Source organism: Gastrolobium bilobum, unplaced genomic scaffold (genome assembly GCF_033153095.1).
Source record: "Gastrolobium bilobum isolate Gb01-03AN ecotype WA unplaced genomic scaffold, APGP_CSIRO_Gbil_v1 utg1816, whole genome shotgun sequence".
NCBI lineage: Eukaryota > Viridiplantae > Streptophyta > Magnoliopsida > Fabales > Fabaceae > Gastrolobium > Gastrolobium bilobum.
This window is the reverse complement of record NW_026896632.1, coordinates 84,872-98,152: the sequence shown is the minus strand read 5'-3', so window position 1 is coordinate 98,152 and position 13,281 is coordinate 84,872. Positions and strand designations below refer to the sequence as shown.

The window sequence follows — 13,281 nt, the reverse complement described above, 5'->3', positions numbered from 1 at the left end:
CTTTTTGTTTCTTTTTTTCATATGACTTCACAGGAATTTCATATACTTTTATGTATGTGTAGAAGATAAAAATATTTTTTATAATATAAAAAATATTAATCCCAATATTATATTACGTATTCTTTCGAAAGAAGGGTCATTCTTTTTAATTTTATGTCTATCAATTATTAATAAAAAATTAATTGTTATGACGTAAAAAAAACTTAACCAAAAAACCTAGCCTATTAAATAAGAAAGTATAACGACTTTTATCACGTTTAGCTCCACCTTTTACTCATCATGTGACATAACGTTATTTTCGAATTTAAAATGTGTCAACTTACAGTGAGGTAAGATGAGTCACAATTTTTTTTTTCCGTAGTTAGAAATAAAATCATAATGCGTATTATTAATAATGCACTTAAATTGAATGGTCACTTCACTCGTCACATAAATAAAGAAGATAATGAGAGAGAAAGCGAGAGCACGCGGTGAGGAAGAAGTCTTCTCTTCTCTTCTTCAAGTGGGCACTCATTTGAAGTCTCCTCTGCGTGCCGTACGTACCCCGTTTGCAACCAAGTGTTTATTGAATGGTTTTTTTTATTACCTTCTCTGTTTGTTGACTTTAATTTAAGGAGTGATTCAAGCAATATTATTATACTTAAAGCAAGGTTTATGTTTTCCAATAAAAGTATCATACATGCTATATATTAAAGTTGTATATAAATACTTTCCAAAAAAAAGATGTATATAAATAATGAAGTTCTAGATATCCGCATATCTAATGTCAATGATCACATGTCTAGACATAAAATATGTATATATATATATATATATATATATATATATATATATATATATATATATATACACACACACAGAGGAATTATATTGACAATTTTTTTTTCTTACAAACTATATTAAGTCTGACTAGTCACATACTCTTATAAATTTATAAGAAAAAAAAGTTTGTCAATATAACCCTCCCCATATATATATATATATGGAAAAAATATTTCTGCAGCCACTTTAGATAAATTTATCTACAGCTACCCATTTATAACTATGTTCTCCCGGAAGAGCTTTTTCTCTCTCCACGTAAGCAGATAGATTTTGAAAAGTAAATGAGGAGAGAAAAAAAATAACTTTTAATGTTATAACTATATTCTCCTGGAAGAACATAGTTATAAAGAGTAGCTGTAGATAAGCTTTCTAAAGTGGCTGCAAAAATGTTTATTCTTATATATATATATATATATATATATATATATATATATATGTTAATGTAAAAGTTTTATAAACTATAATCTAATTTTATATTCTTAAATCGGCAATATTTTTACCATATGTTACATGAAAAAGTGAATTCAGCCTAACTTATGGTCTATGATGCACGGACACTGACACGGGACACGTGACACGACACGACACGCCGACACGTTAATTCTAAAAATTGTCATATTTGGACACGTTGGGACACGTTTTGATATTAAATAAAATTTTTGATATATATAATATAATTTACATTTTTTTTATAACATATAATTTACATTTAATTCAAATAATAAACCATAAAAAATCATACAACCAATAAATATCTTGAATAATTTTATCTATAAACATTTTTCTCATGAGTGTGTTAAAGGTATTGATTATAGAACTTATAATATTATTTATAAAATAATTTTGATTATTCAATATAATTTAAAATATTTGTCATTTAAGATAATATATAATAAATAAGATGGCCTCTTAATTTTATTCCAAAATATAAATATATTCAATTAAATTACTCATTATTAGAATATTAAAAGTAATATTATTTTATAAATATTTGTTATTTTTTTTAACAAATGATAAAGTTATTGAAAGGCCAAACTATCCTGCTAAAAACAATGGTTGAGCCTAACTCTATTGTCATATTCTAATTAATCTTGTTTGTTCTAGTAACCGTGGTGGTAAAGGCTAGGCGCATCAAAATCAATAGGCTATGTACTGTAGACCAAAAAAAGCAGCTTTTGCAGCTGAGTAGTCATTTCTCACCGTTTGACAAATTCAAATCTCATTTTTTTTCTTTTCACCATTTTCTTTATTACCTCTTTCCTCTTTTTTCCAGTATCTGGTTTCCATCATCTTCTAGCTATTTCTCATGCATTTTTTCTTTTCACCATTTTTGCATCTTTTTTCCCGTATCTGGTCACCAGCCATCGGAGCGTAGCAGATCCAGCCGTGAATGGCTTCGTTGGCGACGACGCTGAGCCAACCCGGCCAGCCAGCGGCCGCATGTTCGTCTTGCATGTATTTGTTCAGGTCCCCTTACCTAAAGCTTAAGGGCTTGTAGGCAACAACGCCATTAGAGACTCACCGATTTCGCTCTGACTTTTCTCTTTGAATCAGTCTTCTTTCTTCTCCTCCTACTCGTTCAAAAACCTTACATTTTTGTCCTTTGACCGTGTCGGACACGGTCAAAATCGCGTGTCCAGATAGTCAACGTGTCCGAAAAAGTTAAGCACGTGTCAAACGCGTGTCGGAGCGTGTCCGAACGTGTCGGTGTCGGACACGCATTTTTTCTGCAAAATGGCGTGTCCGTGCTTTGTAGCTTATGGTAAATGAATTTTCAATCTGACTAATATTGTTTGACAAGATAAGCTTTGGGAAAACGTACACTTTAGTTTGGGTCCTTCAAAAGTCTGAAAGGCACCTTCAATTCAAATAAGTGTACCTCAACTAAAGAGGTTAGAATTTTTATCGATGAAGCAAGTAAAATGTGCTATATCAACCAAAACAAACATGAATTTGGAAGGACTTCGAAGACATTCACCATAACAACATTAAGTGTTTAATCCGAGATGGATGGATGATTGTCGAAGTGTTTGTTGTGTGTTGTAGAGTAACTATAAGTGATGATTTATAGGGATTTTGATGCTCAAGTTTGTATTTACAATATGTCTTGGCCGTCTTATTTTATAGGCCTAACAAATTGGGTCCAATGTTAATAGTCTATGCTTTGGAACTTTTTAAGAAGTGCCTCATGATGAGTTATATAGTCTCATCATAGGGAATTTCCTTCTCCCTGCATTGCTGCCAATTAATTGTACACTTATAATGGATGCAAAATGCCTTTCATCGAATACAAGAAGGTGGTATAGCCCTATCATCCTCTCCTCATTCTGTCTCCCATGTCTGGAGAGTCTCCTCTTTTCTATAAATACGCTCTTCTTCTATTGAAGGGCATATTCTATTACCATAGTCAAAACACACTTCTCCATTGCAAAATATGCCTAGCACATGAAAAAATCGTAAGCCTCTATCTTTCCTATTGCTATTGTGAGTACTTCTAGATCAACATACTATATCTCTTGAGGGATACATCTTTCTCTCTAAAAATCCAACTATTCACAATAGGTGAAATAATGCAAAAGGGAGAAAATCCATATATAAAGGAGTGATGAATTCTATATATATAACGGCTGTAAATAATATTTTAGAGCGTTTATAATACATGTGGTGAAGTGAGCGGTTAGTATAAATGAGATGGTGCGAATTGTGGGAGACAAACATACACGAAAATAATAAAAGGTAATTGTAACTTACATATGCGTTTAAAGCATGTTTCAGAATGTGGACACACGATGACATAGCTTAATTTAAGAGTTTTTTTTCTCTATTCTCTCTCCTAACCGAGTTGCTCAACCGTGGAGGACTACCCACCATAGGGAGGTTCCCTGTGGCTCGGCCATTGTGGGCTGGACACCTTCTCCGTTGCGTTGGCTTGGTTGCTGGAAAGAGGAACCTTGGGCTTAAGCACTTTGACTGAATCCGTAGCTTTCGTTTCGTTGTAGAACTGCTCTCCGTTAGCTTTCTTGGATCCGTGGCTTTCTTCACGTGCATCTGCTTCACGTTGCTCTTGGTTCCATTCTTGCTACACGTGTGCTGACTTTGGTCATCAGCTTCAGACACGTTGCTGAAGGGTGTGAGTGAAACAGTTTCTGTTCGTTGGTCCCTCGTGGCTACACTTTTGCTGAACCTCCTTGCTGGCCATTGTGGACCTGAGCTTTGGATCTGCTTGCTACACGTGTGCTGGCTTCTGGATCTAAGCTTCAGCCACGTGTAGCATTTGGTGGTTACAGTGTGGGTTGGGGTTTATTCCTCCTACTCATTCACGTTACTTGTCCGGTGGTGGGGTTCTGGACCATACCCTTGGTTATAATATTCTCCCTTTGTTTACTCACTGCCACGTCCAGCTTGCTTGGTCCTTGATTCAGACTTTGCTGGTGGGGTCCTGGTCATTTATTTTGCATTTAAACGCAGTGTTGCTGGTTGGTGTAGTGCATTAACTTTAGCCCTCTGTCCTGTGGTCGAAGCTTTCTCCCCAAAATGGGGAAGAATAAAAAGAAAAAACGAGATTATAAAGGTAAATCTCCATCTGTGGCTGCTGTTGATGTTGAGGCTACCCCCCTAACAAGGAAATTAGCTCCCCCTTCCTTTTGGCGGATGCGGGCCAAGTGTTTGTAGAAAGTCCTGAACTAGATGAAGGTTCAGAATCCGATGGTGACTCATTGCAAGCCAATTCCCCTGCTGATACTTCCATTTCCCAGCAAGGTGACTCACTAGACCCATCGGTTACTCTAGGAGTTGAGGACTCCATTACCGTTGATGGTGAAGGCATTCTGATTTGGCTGTGAACTCAAAGGTTCAACCCTCTATTCCAACCGCGCCTTGGACCAGCCTCTTCAAGGATAACAGAGCTGAGAGCAAGGGTCTCCAATGGGACGATTGTGAAGCTGATTCTTCGGATGACAAGGTCATCATGGAATATGGGGATGTGCAGCCCATTGATGAATCAATTGGTTTCTGTTTAATTGGCTACATAGCAGGCAAATTTCCTGGAATGAAGGCTCTGACCAATGTGTGCAGGAAATGGGGAGTTAAGTATGCTTACTCCCCTCACTCTAGCGGCTGGTTAATTTCAGATTTACGACTGAAGAGGATATGAACAAGGTTCTTCAAGCAGGGCCTTACTTTGTGTTCAAAAATCCGTTGCTCTTGAAGCCAATGCCTCCCTTCTTCCACTTTGGTGATGAGGAGCTTAGTAAAATTCCTGTTTGGATCAAGCTAAGGAATCTGCCACTAGAGTTATGGAGCAAAAAGGCTCTTGGGAAAATCCTATGCAAGATAGGTAAGCCCTTGAGAACGGACCACCTTACAGCCACTAGGGGTTCAATTTTGTTTGCCCGTGCCTTGGTGGAGGTTGATGCTTCCAAGGACTTAACTCAATTGGTGGTCATTCAGTTACCCGATGGAAAAATGCTAGAGCAACCGATTGAATATGAGAATGAGCCATCCTTTGGTGCTTATTGCAAGACTATAGGGCATGAGGTGGCCTCTTGTTCATATGCCCCTAAAGGAAAGACTTCGGATGGGACACCTAAAGCAACAGAACCAGTATTGGACACCCATTCAGAAGGACTTCCCCCCCTTTTGCAAACTTCACTGGAAGCTGTAGCTTCAGGCCAGCCGTATGTGGAAAAATTGAATGGTGAATTTACTGTTGTTTCTTCAAAAGCCAAAAGGAAGAAACTTAGAACATTGGGGAAATTACACTCTAATAAGCTGCCAGGTAGATATCTCAAAACAGTGAAGAAGCTTGTCCAAGTTTATGATTTTCCTTCGAGTATCAAAGTGGCAGCAGCAGCTGCTCCTACAAAAGCTGATGCGAATTCCTCTACGGGTCTTTTTAGCTCAAGAAAGGTGTCCATGTTAGTACAACTGCTACCAGTGCCATTGCTAGCTCTCCAGCCAAGAAAGGTGTCCAAATTACTACTGCTGCTGCCAGTGCAATTGCAACCAAGCCACCTGATCCCAAGGTGAGGAAGCAAAAGTCGAAGGTGACTACTACCAACAAACACATCAGCAGCAGCTCCCAGGTCCTGGAGGCAGTGAGTAAAGGGTCTAAATACACAACCATCTCTGGTGTGGGGGTTCCCATCCCCTCCCCATCAATATGATAATCTCTTCTTGGAACATTAGGGGCTTCAATATGCCTCTAAAGCATCGCATGATGCAGAATTTTATCAATTCTAAAGGGATTGATATCATGGCCATTTTGGAAACAAAACTGGATGCTTATTCTGTAAATAATATAATGCAAAGAAAATTCAAGGATTGGAGCTACTTTCATAACTTCAACTCTCATAATGCTGGTAGGATTATTTTGCTTTGGAAACCCAACAAATCTGACTTGTTTGTTTTATGTTGTACAGCCCAAACTATGCATTGCTCTTGTGTGTGTAAGGAAACCAACACAAAATTCCTGATCACCTTTATGTATGGGCTGCATTCTGTTTTGGCCAGGAGAGCCATGTGGTCTTCTTTGATGAATTTAGCTCCGTCCGTTGACACCCCCTGGCTAATATTGGGGGACTTCAACAGCATCTTATCTCCTCAAGATAGGTTACATGGTTCGGAAGTAACAGCCTATGAGACCAAAGACTTCACTGATTGCTGTACTGATTTGGCTTTGACCAATCTTACCTCCCATGGATCCTTCTTTACTTGGACGAATGGGAGGATATGGAGCAGAATTGATAGAGCCATTTGCAACCTTAGTTGGAGTGCTAATTTTCCAAATTCTAGTTGTGAAGTCTCGGGTTTTGAATCAGTATCTGACCATGCCTCCTTGACTATTAATACCAATACTAGTTTTGTGAGAGCCAAGTGTCCCTTCCGGTTCAACAATGCCATAGCAGCGCTGCCTCAATTCCTGGAGGTAGTTTCTTCTAGTTGGGACCAGCAGCTGGTGGGCTGCAAGATGTGGGTTATGTGTAAGAAATTGAAAGCATTAAAGGGTCCGTTGAAATCTCTTGCTAGTTTGGAACTCAAAGGCCTGTCAACAAAGATTGAACAAGCTGAGGCTGAATATAATGACGTGCTCCTTGCTCTCCAGCTTAAACCCAGAGACCCAAATCTGTTATGCGTTGCAGACAAGAGCAGACACCAAATTATGAATTTACGTAAAGCTGAGCATTCACAAACTGCCCAATTACTGAAGAACCGGTATCTTACCCAAGCGGAGAAGTGTACTGCCTTCTTCCATGCTTATGTTAAAAGGTCCCACCATGCTCGATTTATTGCTGCCATCACTCTTCCAAGTGGGCAATCTACGTCTTCTCAACCGCAGATTGCTGGAGCCTTTGTTAATTATTTCAGTAATTTGTTTCAAGCTCACCCTACTGACAGCCCCCCTGTCTCGGCTATTTGTGAAGCAGGTGCAATGGTTCCAAGCTCCTGCTCTAACGATTTACTTGCTCCAATAGCTAAATTAGATGTGTGGAATATCCTTTCTTCTATGGATGATAATAAATCTCCTGGGCCCTACGGGTACAGCTCTCGGTTCTTTAAAAAAGCTTGGAGCATTGTGGGTGATGATATTTTTGATGCTGTGAATGAGTTCTTTATTTCAGGGAAATTACTCAAGCAATTAAATCATGCTTTCATAGTTCTTATCCCCAAGTCTGATCAGGCCAGTCATGTGAAGCATTATAGGCCAATATCTTGTTGCAACATTTTGTATAAAATTATTTCCAAGATTCTTGCCAATCGTATTGCTCCTGTGCTTGAAAAAATTATTAGTCCTTTTCAGACTGCATTCCTAAAGAACAGGAACATGATTGATAATATTTTCCTCACCCAGGAGCTTCTTAGAAAGTATGCCCGAAAGAGGATCTCCCCTCGCTGCCTTCTGAAAGTGGACCTTCATAAAGCCTATGACTCTGTATCTTGGAATTTTCTCAATTGGGTTCTTGTCTCGGTTGGGTTTCCTTCCAGATTCACGAATTGGATCATGGAGTGTGTCACATCTACTTCATTTAGTGTTTTGGTTAATGGAGCAGTACATGGTCACTTTAAAGGTGGTAGGGGTCTGAGACAAGGTGATCTACTTTCCCCCTATCTCTTTGTTCTCTGTCTGGAGTATCTGTCTAGAGATCTGAGTAGCCTCAAGGATAATATAAACTTTCAGTTTCATCCGGCCTGTTGTGACCTAAATATTTCCCATTTGGCTTTTGCGGATGATATTATGCTCCTCTCTAGGGGAGATGTGCCTTCTATAGCCACTTTATATGCTAGGCTGTCTCATTTTTGTGCTGTCTCGGGTATCTCTATCAGTACTGATAAATCAGCCATTTATTCTGCTGGTATGGATCCGGACTCTATATCAGAGGTGCAGCGTCTCACTGGGTTTGAGTTGGGAGCTTTCCCGTTCAGGTATCTTGGTGTGCCTCTGCTCTCTTCTAGATTAAATGTCGTTCACTATGATCCACTTTTATCTCAGATTTTGGGCCTTGTGCAAAGTTGGAATAGGAAGACTCTGTCTTATGCTGGGAAGCTTGAGCTCATCAGAGCCGTCATCCAGGGCATTACTAATTTTTGGATGGGCATTTTTCCTCTCCCAGTTTCTGTTATAAACCGGATTAATGCTATCTGCCGGAACTTCTTGTGGGGAAAGCCGAATAATTGTATGTCTAAGTCGCTGGTTGCTTGGGTGGATATTTGCTCTCCTAAGCATGAAGGGGGCCTTGGTCTCTTCAGCCTTAAGGAGTGGAATCTTGCATTGCTTTCTAGGACTTTATGGGACATTCATTCCAAAAAAGATTCCTTATGGATTAAATGGGTCCACAGCCAATATCTTCAGGGGGAAAATATTTGGGACTATGCTCCATCTTCCTCGGATTCACCTTTGCTCAAGAAAATAATTCTGATTAGGAATATTATCTTGGACGTTGAGCTACATTTGGATGGGGCGCTACTTGTTCTCGGGTCCTGGACACGTGATAATGCTGTTGAGGCTAGCAAAGCTTATTCATATTTCAGATTGCCTAAGCCGAAGGTGTTTTGGCATAAGGTAGTTTGGAACCCAGCTCTCCCCCCCAAAGCGGCGTTCATTTTTTGGTTAGCCATGAAGGGTAAGCTTCTTACTTTGGATAGAGCTCCCTTCTTGGAGATAGATCCGTCTTGCCCCCTGTGCAGCACGATGGAGGAGTCTCATGCACACTTATTTTTTCGTTGCCCCACTGTCATCCGTGTTTGGAAGATGGTGCGCGAGTGGTCTCCTATTACGCGGAGCTTCATCTCTCTTCAGGGCAGTGTCAGCCACCTTGTGCGTGCGAGAGCTCTCTCTGGCACCTTGGGGAAGACTCGTTGCCTTGTGATAGCATTGACAGTTTATTGTATCTGGTTGGCTAGAAATTTGCTTATATTTGAGCATATTCCCTTTTTGGTTGATGATGTTACTAACAAGATTAAATTTCTTGTTTATAGACACGCTCATATTACTCATTTGTATTAGGCACATGCTCATAGTGGACTAGCTTAGGCTTTTGCACTGAGTGCATATGTTGTATTTGATTTTGCGGGGTATGCCCCGTCTATTTTGTATATCTCTTTGGGTTAATATATATTTACATTTTTCCCAAAAAAAATAAAAGGTAATTGTAACCTAAAGTCAATTTGATATTATGATACAAACATAGTCGTATACAAGAGTGATCACTTAGCTAGAGAGCCCAAACCTAATGTATGGAACGGTAAGCATGTGCTAAAAGCAAGAATCAAAGCAAAGAGGGTAAATTAGCTGAAACATAAAAGAAAGCTATAATGGTCGGAGAATGAATGGAAAACAAGTACACGACTAAAAGAAAAAGAACAATAATGAAGAAATTGAATAGATTTTGTGTTTGGCGAAACTTGGGATCGTTGTTTCTGTCTTCCTGCTTGCTATTTATAGGCTTTCGACATCTTAATATTGCAACTTAGCACTTTACATGTCCCTATGATCATGTTCTTAAATTCATGCCTTTCTAGCCTAATTAATTAACAGCTTAACTGGGTCCCCATTCAGCTATTTCAGCGAGCTTTATCATCCAAATGTCAAAATCTGCTCAAAATATGACTTCAAGTTGTGCTCTTATTCTTTTACCAAAATTTATATACTACTTTGAGTTGTGTTTGGGTTGATGTGTTGTTTGCGGAATGCTAAATTCGTTGCCGAGATACTTTGTGAGATGTTTGAGTTGGTAGTGGTGCTTAGGAGCAGTTTGAGGAGATTGGAAAGGGTATTTGCAAAGTATTACGACGCTGCTAAAGTTAGTAATTGTTCAAAATATTCAAGTATTAATGTGAAGATTATCATATCTGAGCTTATTTTGTATTTATAGTACATGAGCCTCATGCTTATGTCACTTTAATACGCGGTGTTCATTTTTATTGATAGTCAGCAATAATCTTCAAAAGCTATTCTTTAGGCGAGATATTTATGGTAGACTATACCTTTGTAGATATAGCAATATGTAAGTGCCTGTCTTAAAGCCATTGGTTCTAGTGCACTGCAGAGCTTATGCCGTGTAGTCACATGAGCAGTTGGTCTTAATTCCCATGTGTTAAATAGTTGCGAGATTGTCAAGATATGCATGGTAACTTTGTTTCCTTCCTTATAGTTGGTTGTGCCTATAATCTTATGAGGAATAGATCCAGAACAGAAGAAAAATAATATATATATATATTAAATAATAAGGAGAGTTATATTTATAATTATTTTTTACAAATTTTACAAATTATACTATGTACTTCCGAAAGTACACTATGTATTTCCGGAAGTACATAGTGTAATTTGTAAAAATTTATAAATTTTTTTTGTAAACGGATCTTTTTCCTTGGATAATATATTTTTTGTCAAAAGAATTGTTTTTATTTTTGTGTCCAAAAATGGATAATCGATTTTTCCAACTTAATTTTTAATTCTTTCTATTTTCAAAATTAAAAACTAAAAAAAAACTTTTTTATTGAAATATTTTTATCATATACATCCTGAAGTCCTGAACATTCAGAGTCATGTTTTTAGTGGGATTAACCTTTGTCATTTTACGCTTTCTTGTTCAATGGGCTCACAAGCCCACTATTAATCGAATAATGGGCTTTGTTAACTGGTAAACCGAATCCGAATTCGGGTGAAGAACTTGATCCACGACCCACGGGTCTGTGACGTGAACTACGAGAAGTCCCATTTGCTGAAACGATCGATTAGTTCGAGGAAAATGGTTGCGTGAACAATTTGAGCTGTGAATGTTTATTGGGCATCGATGGATTCAGCTACTCTGCAAATGGCGACATCAAAATTTGTTCTTTGCCCAAATGCTTCCGCGGTGAAGGTTTCGAGTCTCAAGAAGACCCTGAATTTTGGGTCCAATTTCAAAGTTCATGCTCTTCCCCCCAATGGCTCTGCCTCTAGCTACACTTCGCGCCGGGTTAGTCACACTCATCGTTTTTTTAAATGTTACCATGGAAAGCTATTTCTTCATATTTGATTTTTAATTTTTTTTCCTTTTTAAATTTCCTTTTCATTTCCAGTTTTATGCACCATGCCTATAATTTTTATCTGTTATGCACAATAAGCAAGTAAAATATAATATTTTGGTGTTTTATTGGATTAAACCTTTTAGTGTTCAGTATGTTACATATTACTATTAGTTGCTGGATATAAATTTTTATTGCTCAAGATTTTATGAAAGAGTTGCTAATGTTCTGCTTTCCTTTGAGGACAAATGTAGTGGTCAAGCTTTTTTTAGAATTATTCTTAATGTTTCTATTGAAGTGATTTTAGGAAAATGTAGATATCATTCTTTCAGGTTGTTTTAGAAGAAGGAGGAGGGTCTTTTTGCATAATGCTTTGGTTTTTTTCTTTTTAGGAAGATCTACAAATCTTTGTATATTGAGACATTCAGGGCTTCCTTTCCCCCATTATTGACAATTTTGACATACTCTTAATTTAGTGCCTATACCTTTGCTATAAAACTGGAGTTATCTCCCACAGTTTTTGTGATTTTAGAGCGAAAATGTCTTAAGGCTTTGTATACATTTAAGATAAAATTCTCTTACATGCTTCTATATAAAGGCTCAGAAAGGGTAATATGTTGTAAAAGCTAGATAATTTTTCTTGATGAGGCATAAGGGGCTGTGTTCCTTTGATGGTTATTCAATGAGATTAGAGAGCTTTTTCCACTAACTTACGCAGAAGTTTGGTCTTTGTTTAATGGATGACACAGCTAACTATTTCCTTATGTTTCAGTCTGTGTCGAGTTTAAAGGCAGATGAGAACAGAAAAAGAAGTAATCTTGAATCTCTGTTTTGCTATGACAAGGCTATCCCAGAAGAAAGGATTGAGAAGCCTGTTGGGTTATCATTGGCTGAGAAAGCTATTGGTAACAATCCTCGATGTACTGATTGCCAAGCCAAAGGTGCTATTCTTTGTGCCACTTGTGCTGGTTCTGGTCTATATGTTGACTCCATATTGGAAAGCCAGGGCATAATTGTTAAAGTTCGTTGCCTAGGTATATTCTCTTTCCAGTTCAAACAGCCCTTCTGCTTAGATATATGTGTGCTGCTGAATCTTCTGCACCTTGCTTGTGTTTCAACTGTATTTATAGCCTTTTGTATTTGGTGTTGTGTTTGTCACTTATGTCTAGAAGCAGTTCTCTGATGGAACTTCTGGATTTTGTGGATGGCCAATTTTAGCTTAGATTTGTACAGTTTTTGTAATGGTTAGATGAGCAACTGGGGCTTGAGAATTTGTGAGGACTTTGAATCAAACAATTTTGAAAAGGTTTAAATCATTTTGACATGTAGAGAATAGGTATAACTTGAATTTAAATAAGATTGTACCATACGTGGTGCAAACTTGATGTGAAATTTTACTTATTATTATTATTATTATTATCTAATTGTATGATGCTGAGCATCTTTATTGGTGACTATGTTTTAATTTGATAACTGTTTCCATGTAGGTTGCGGGGGAACTGGTAATATGATGTGTACAGAATGTGGTGGACGAGGTCATCTGTGACCCAAATGATCTATGTATGTCTTTTTGGAATTTTGCTGTGTCACCAATACGTAATGTTTTGGTTGGTTTTGCTTGTATGTCATAATTATTCTTTTTTTTTTTATGAAAATCATGGAGGTGTAGGGTGTTGGAACCTATGATATCTACCTAAACTCCGCCATTCCCAACCACGTGAGCTAAAACTCAGGCTGCTGTCATATTTATTCTTAATTATGTGGATTCCCAAAGTATTTTATTTGGTCACACAAATAATTGTCTCTAATAAATTTACATGAAAGTTAATATAATTGATTTATTTCTTCAATGAAGAATTTCCTACGATTTAATGTCCCTTTGATTTGTTTAACTAATTTTTTTTTTTCCTACGATTCAAATATACAAAACAGCCTCTTTTGTAAAAATTGCAA

The 13,281-nt window shown here is 37.7% G+C and overlaps 1 protein-coding gene across 3 annotated transcripts; it reads left to right on the top strand.

The window, feature by feature from the left end:
• Positions 1-11,050: 11,050 nt before the first annotated feature.
• LOC133301164 (protein PHOTOSYSTEM I ASSEMBLY 2, chloroplastic) lies at positions 11,051-13,128 on the top strand. Of its 3 annotated transcripts, none has more exons than XM_061500782.1 (4): positions 11,051-11,279; positions 12,101-12,362; positions 12,816-12,888; positions 12,992-13,128. In XM_061500782.1, exons 1-3 carry the CDS (start codon positions 11,115-11,117, stop codon positions 12,872-12,874), a joined length of 486 nt encoding a protein of 161 aa, XP_061356766.1. In that variant the 5' UTR covers positions 11,051-11,114; the 3' UTR covers positions 12,875-12,888; positions 12,992-13,128. The 3 variants fall into 3 exon arrangements, with proteins under 3 accessions (XP_061356766.1, XP_061356767.1, XP_061356765.1); XM_061500783.1 differs by having other exon boundaries at positions 12,998-13,126; XM_061500781.1 differs by having other exon boundaries at positions 12,816-13,009.
• The last annotated feature ends 153 nt before the right edge of the window (positions 13,129-13,281 follow it).

Excerpts from the sequence above, each read along its gene's own strand:
- LOC133301164 (XM_061500782.1), top strand. The coding sequence starts at position 11,115 with ATGGATTCAGCTACTCTGCAAATGGCGACATCAAAATTTGTTCTTTGC. Across the intron at positions 11,280-12,100 it reads CTAGCTACACTTCGCGCCGG|TCTGTGTCGAGTTTAAAGGC; the intron begins GTTAGTCACACT and ends CTTATGTTTCAG. Across the intron at positions 12,363-12,815 it reads TGTTAAAGTTCGTTGCCTAG|GTTGCGGGGGAACTGGTAAT; the intron begins GTATATTCTCTT and ends GTTTCCATGTAG.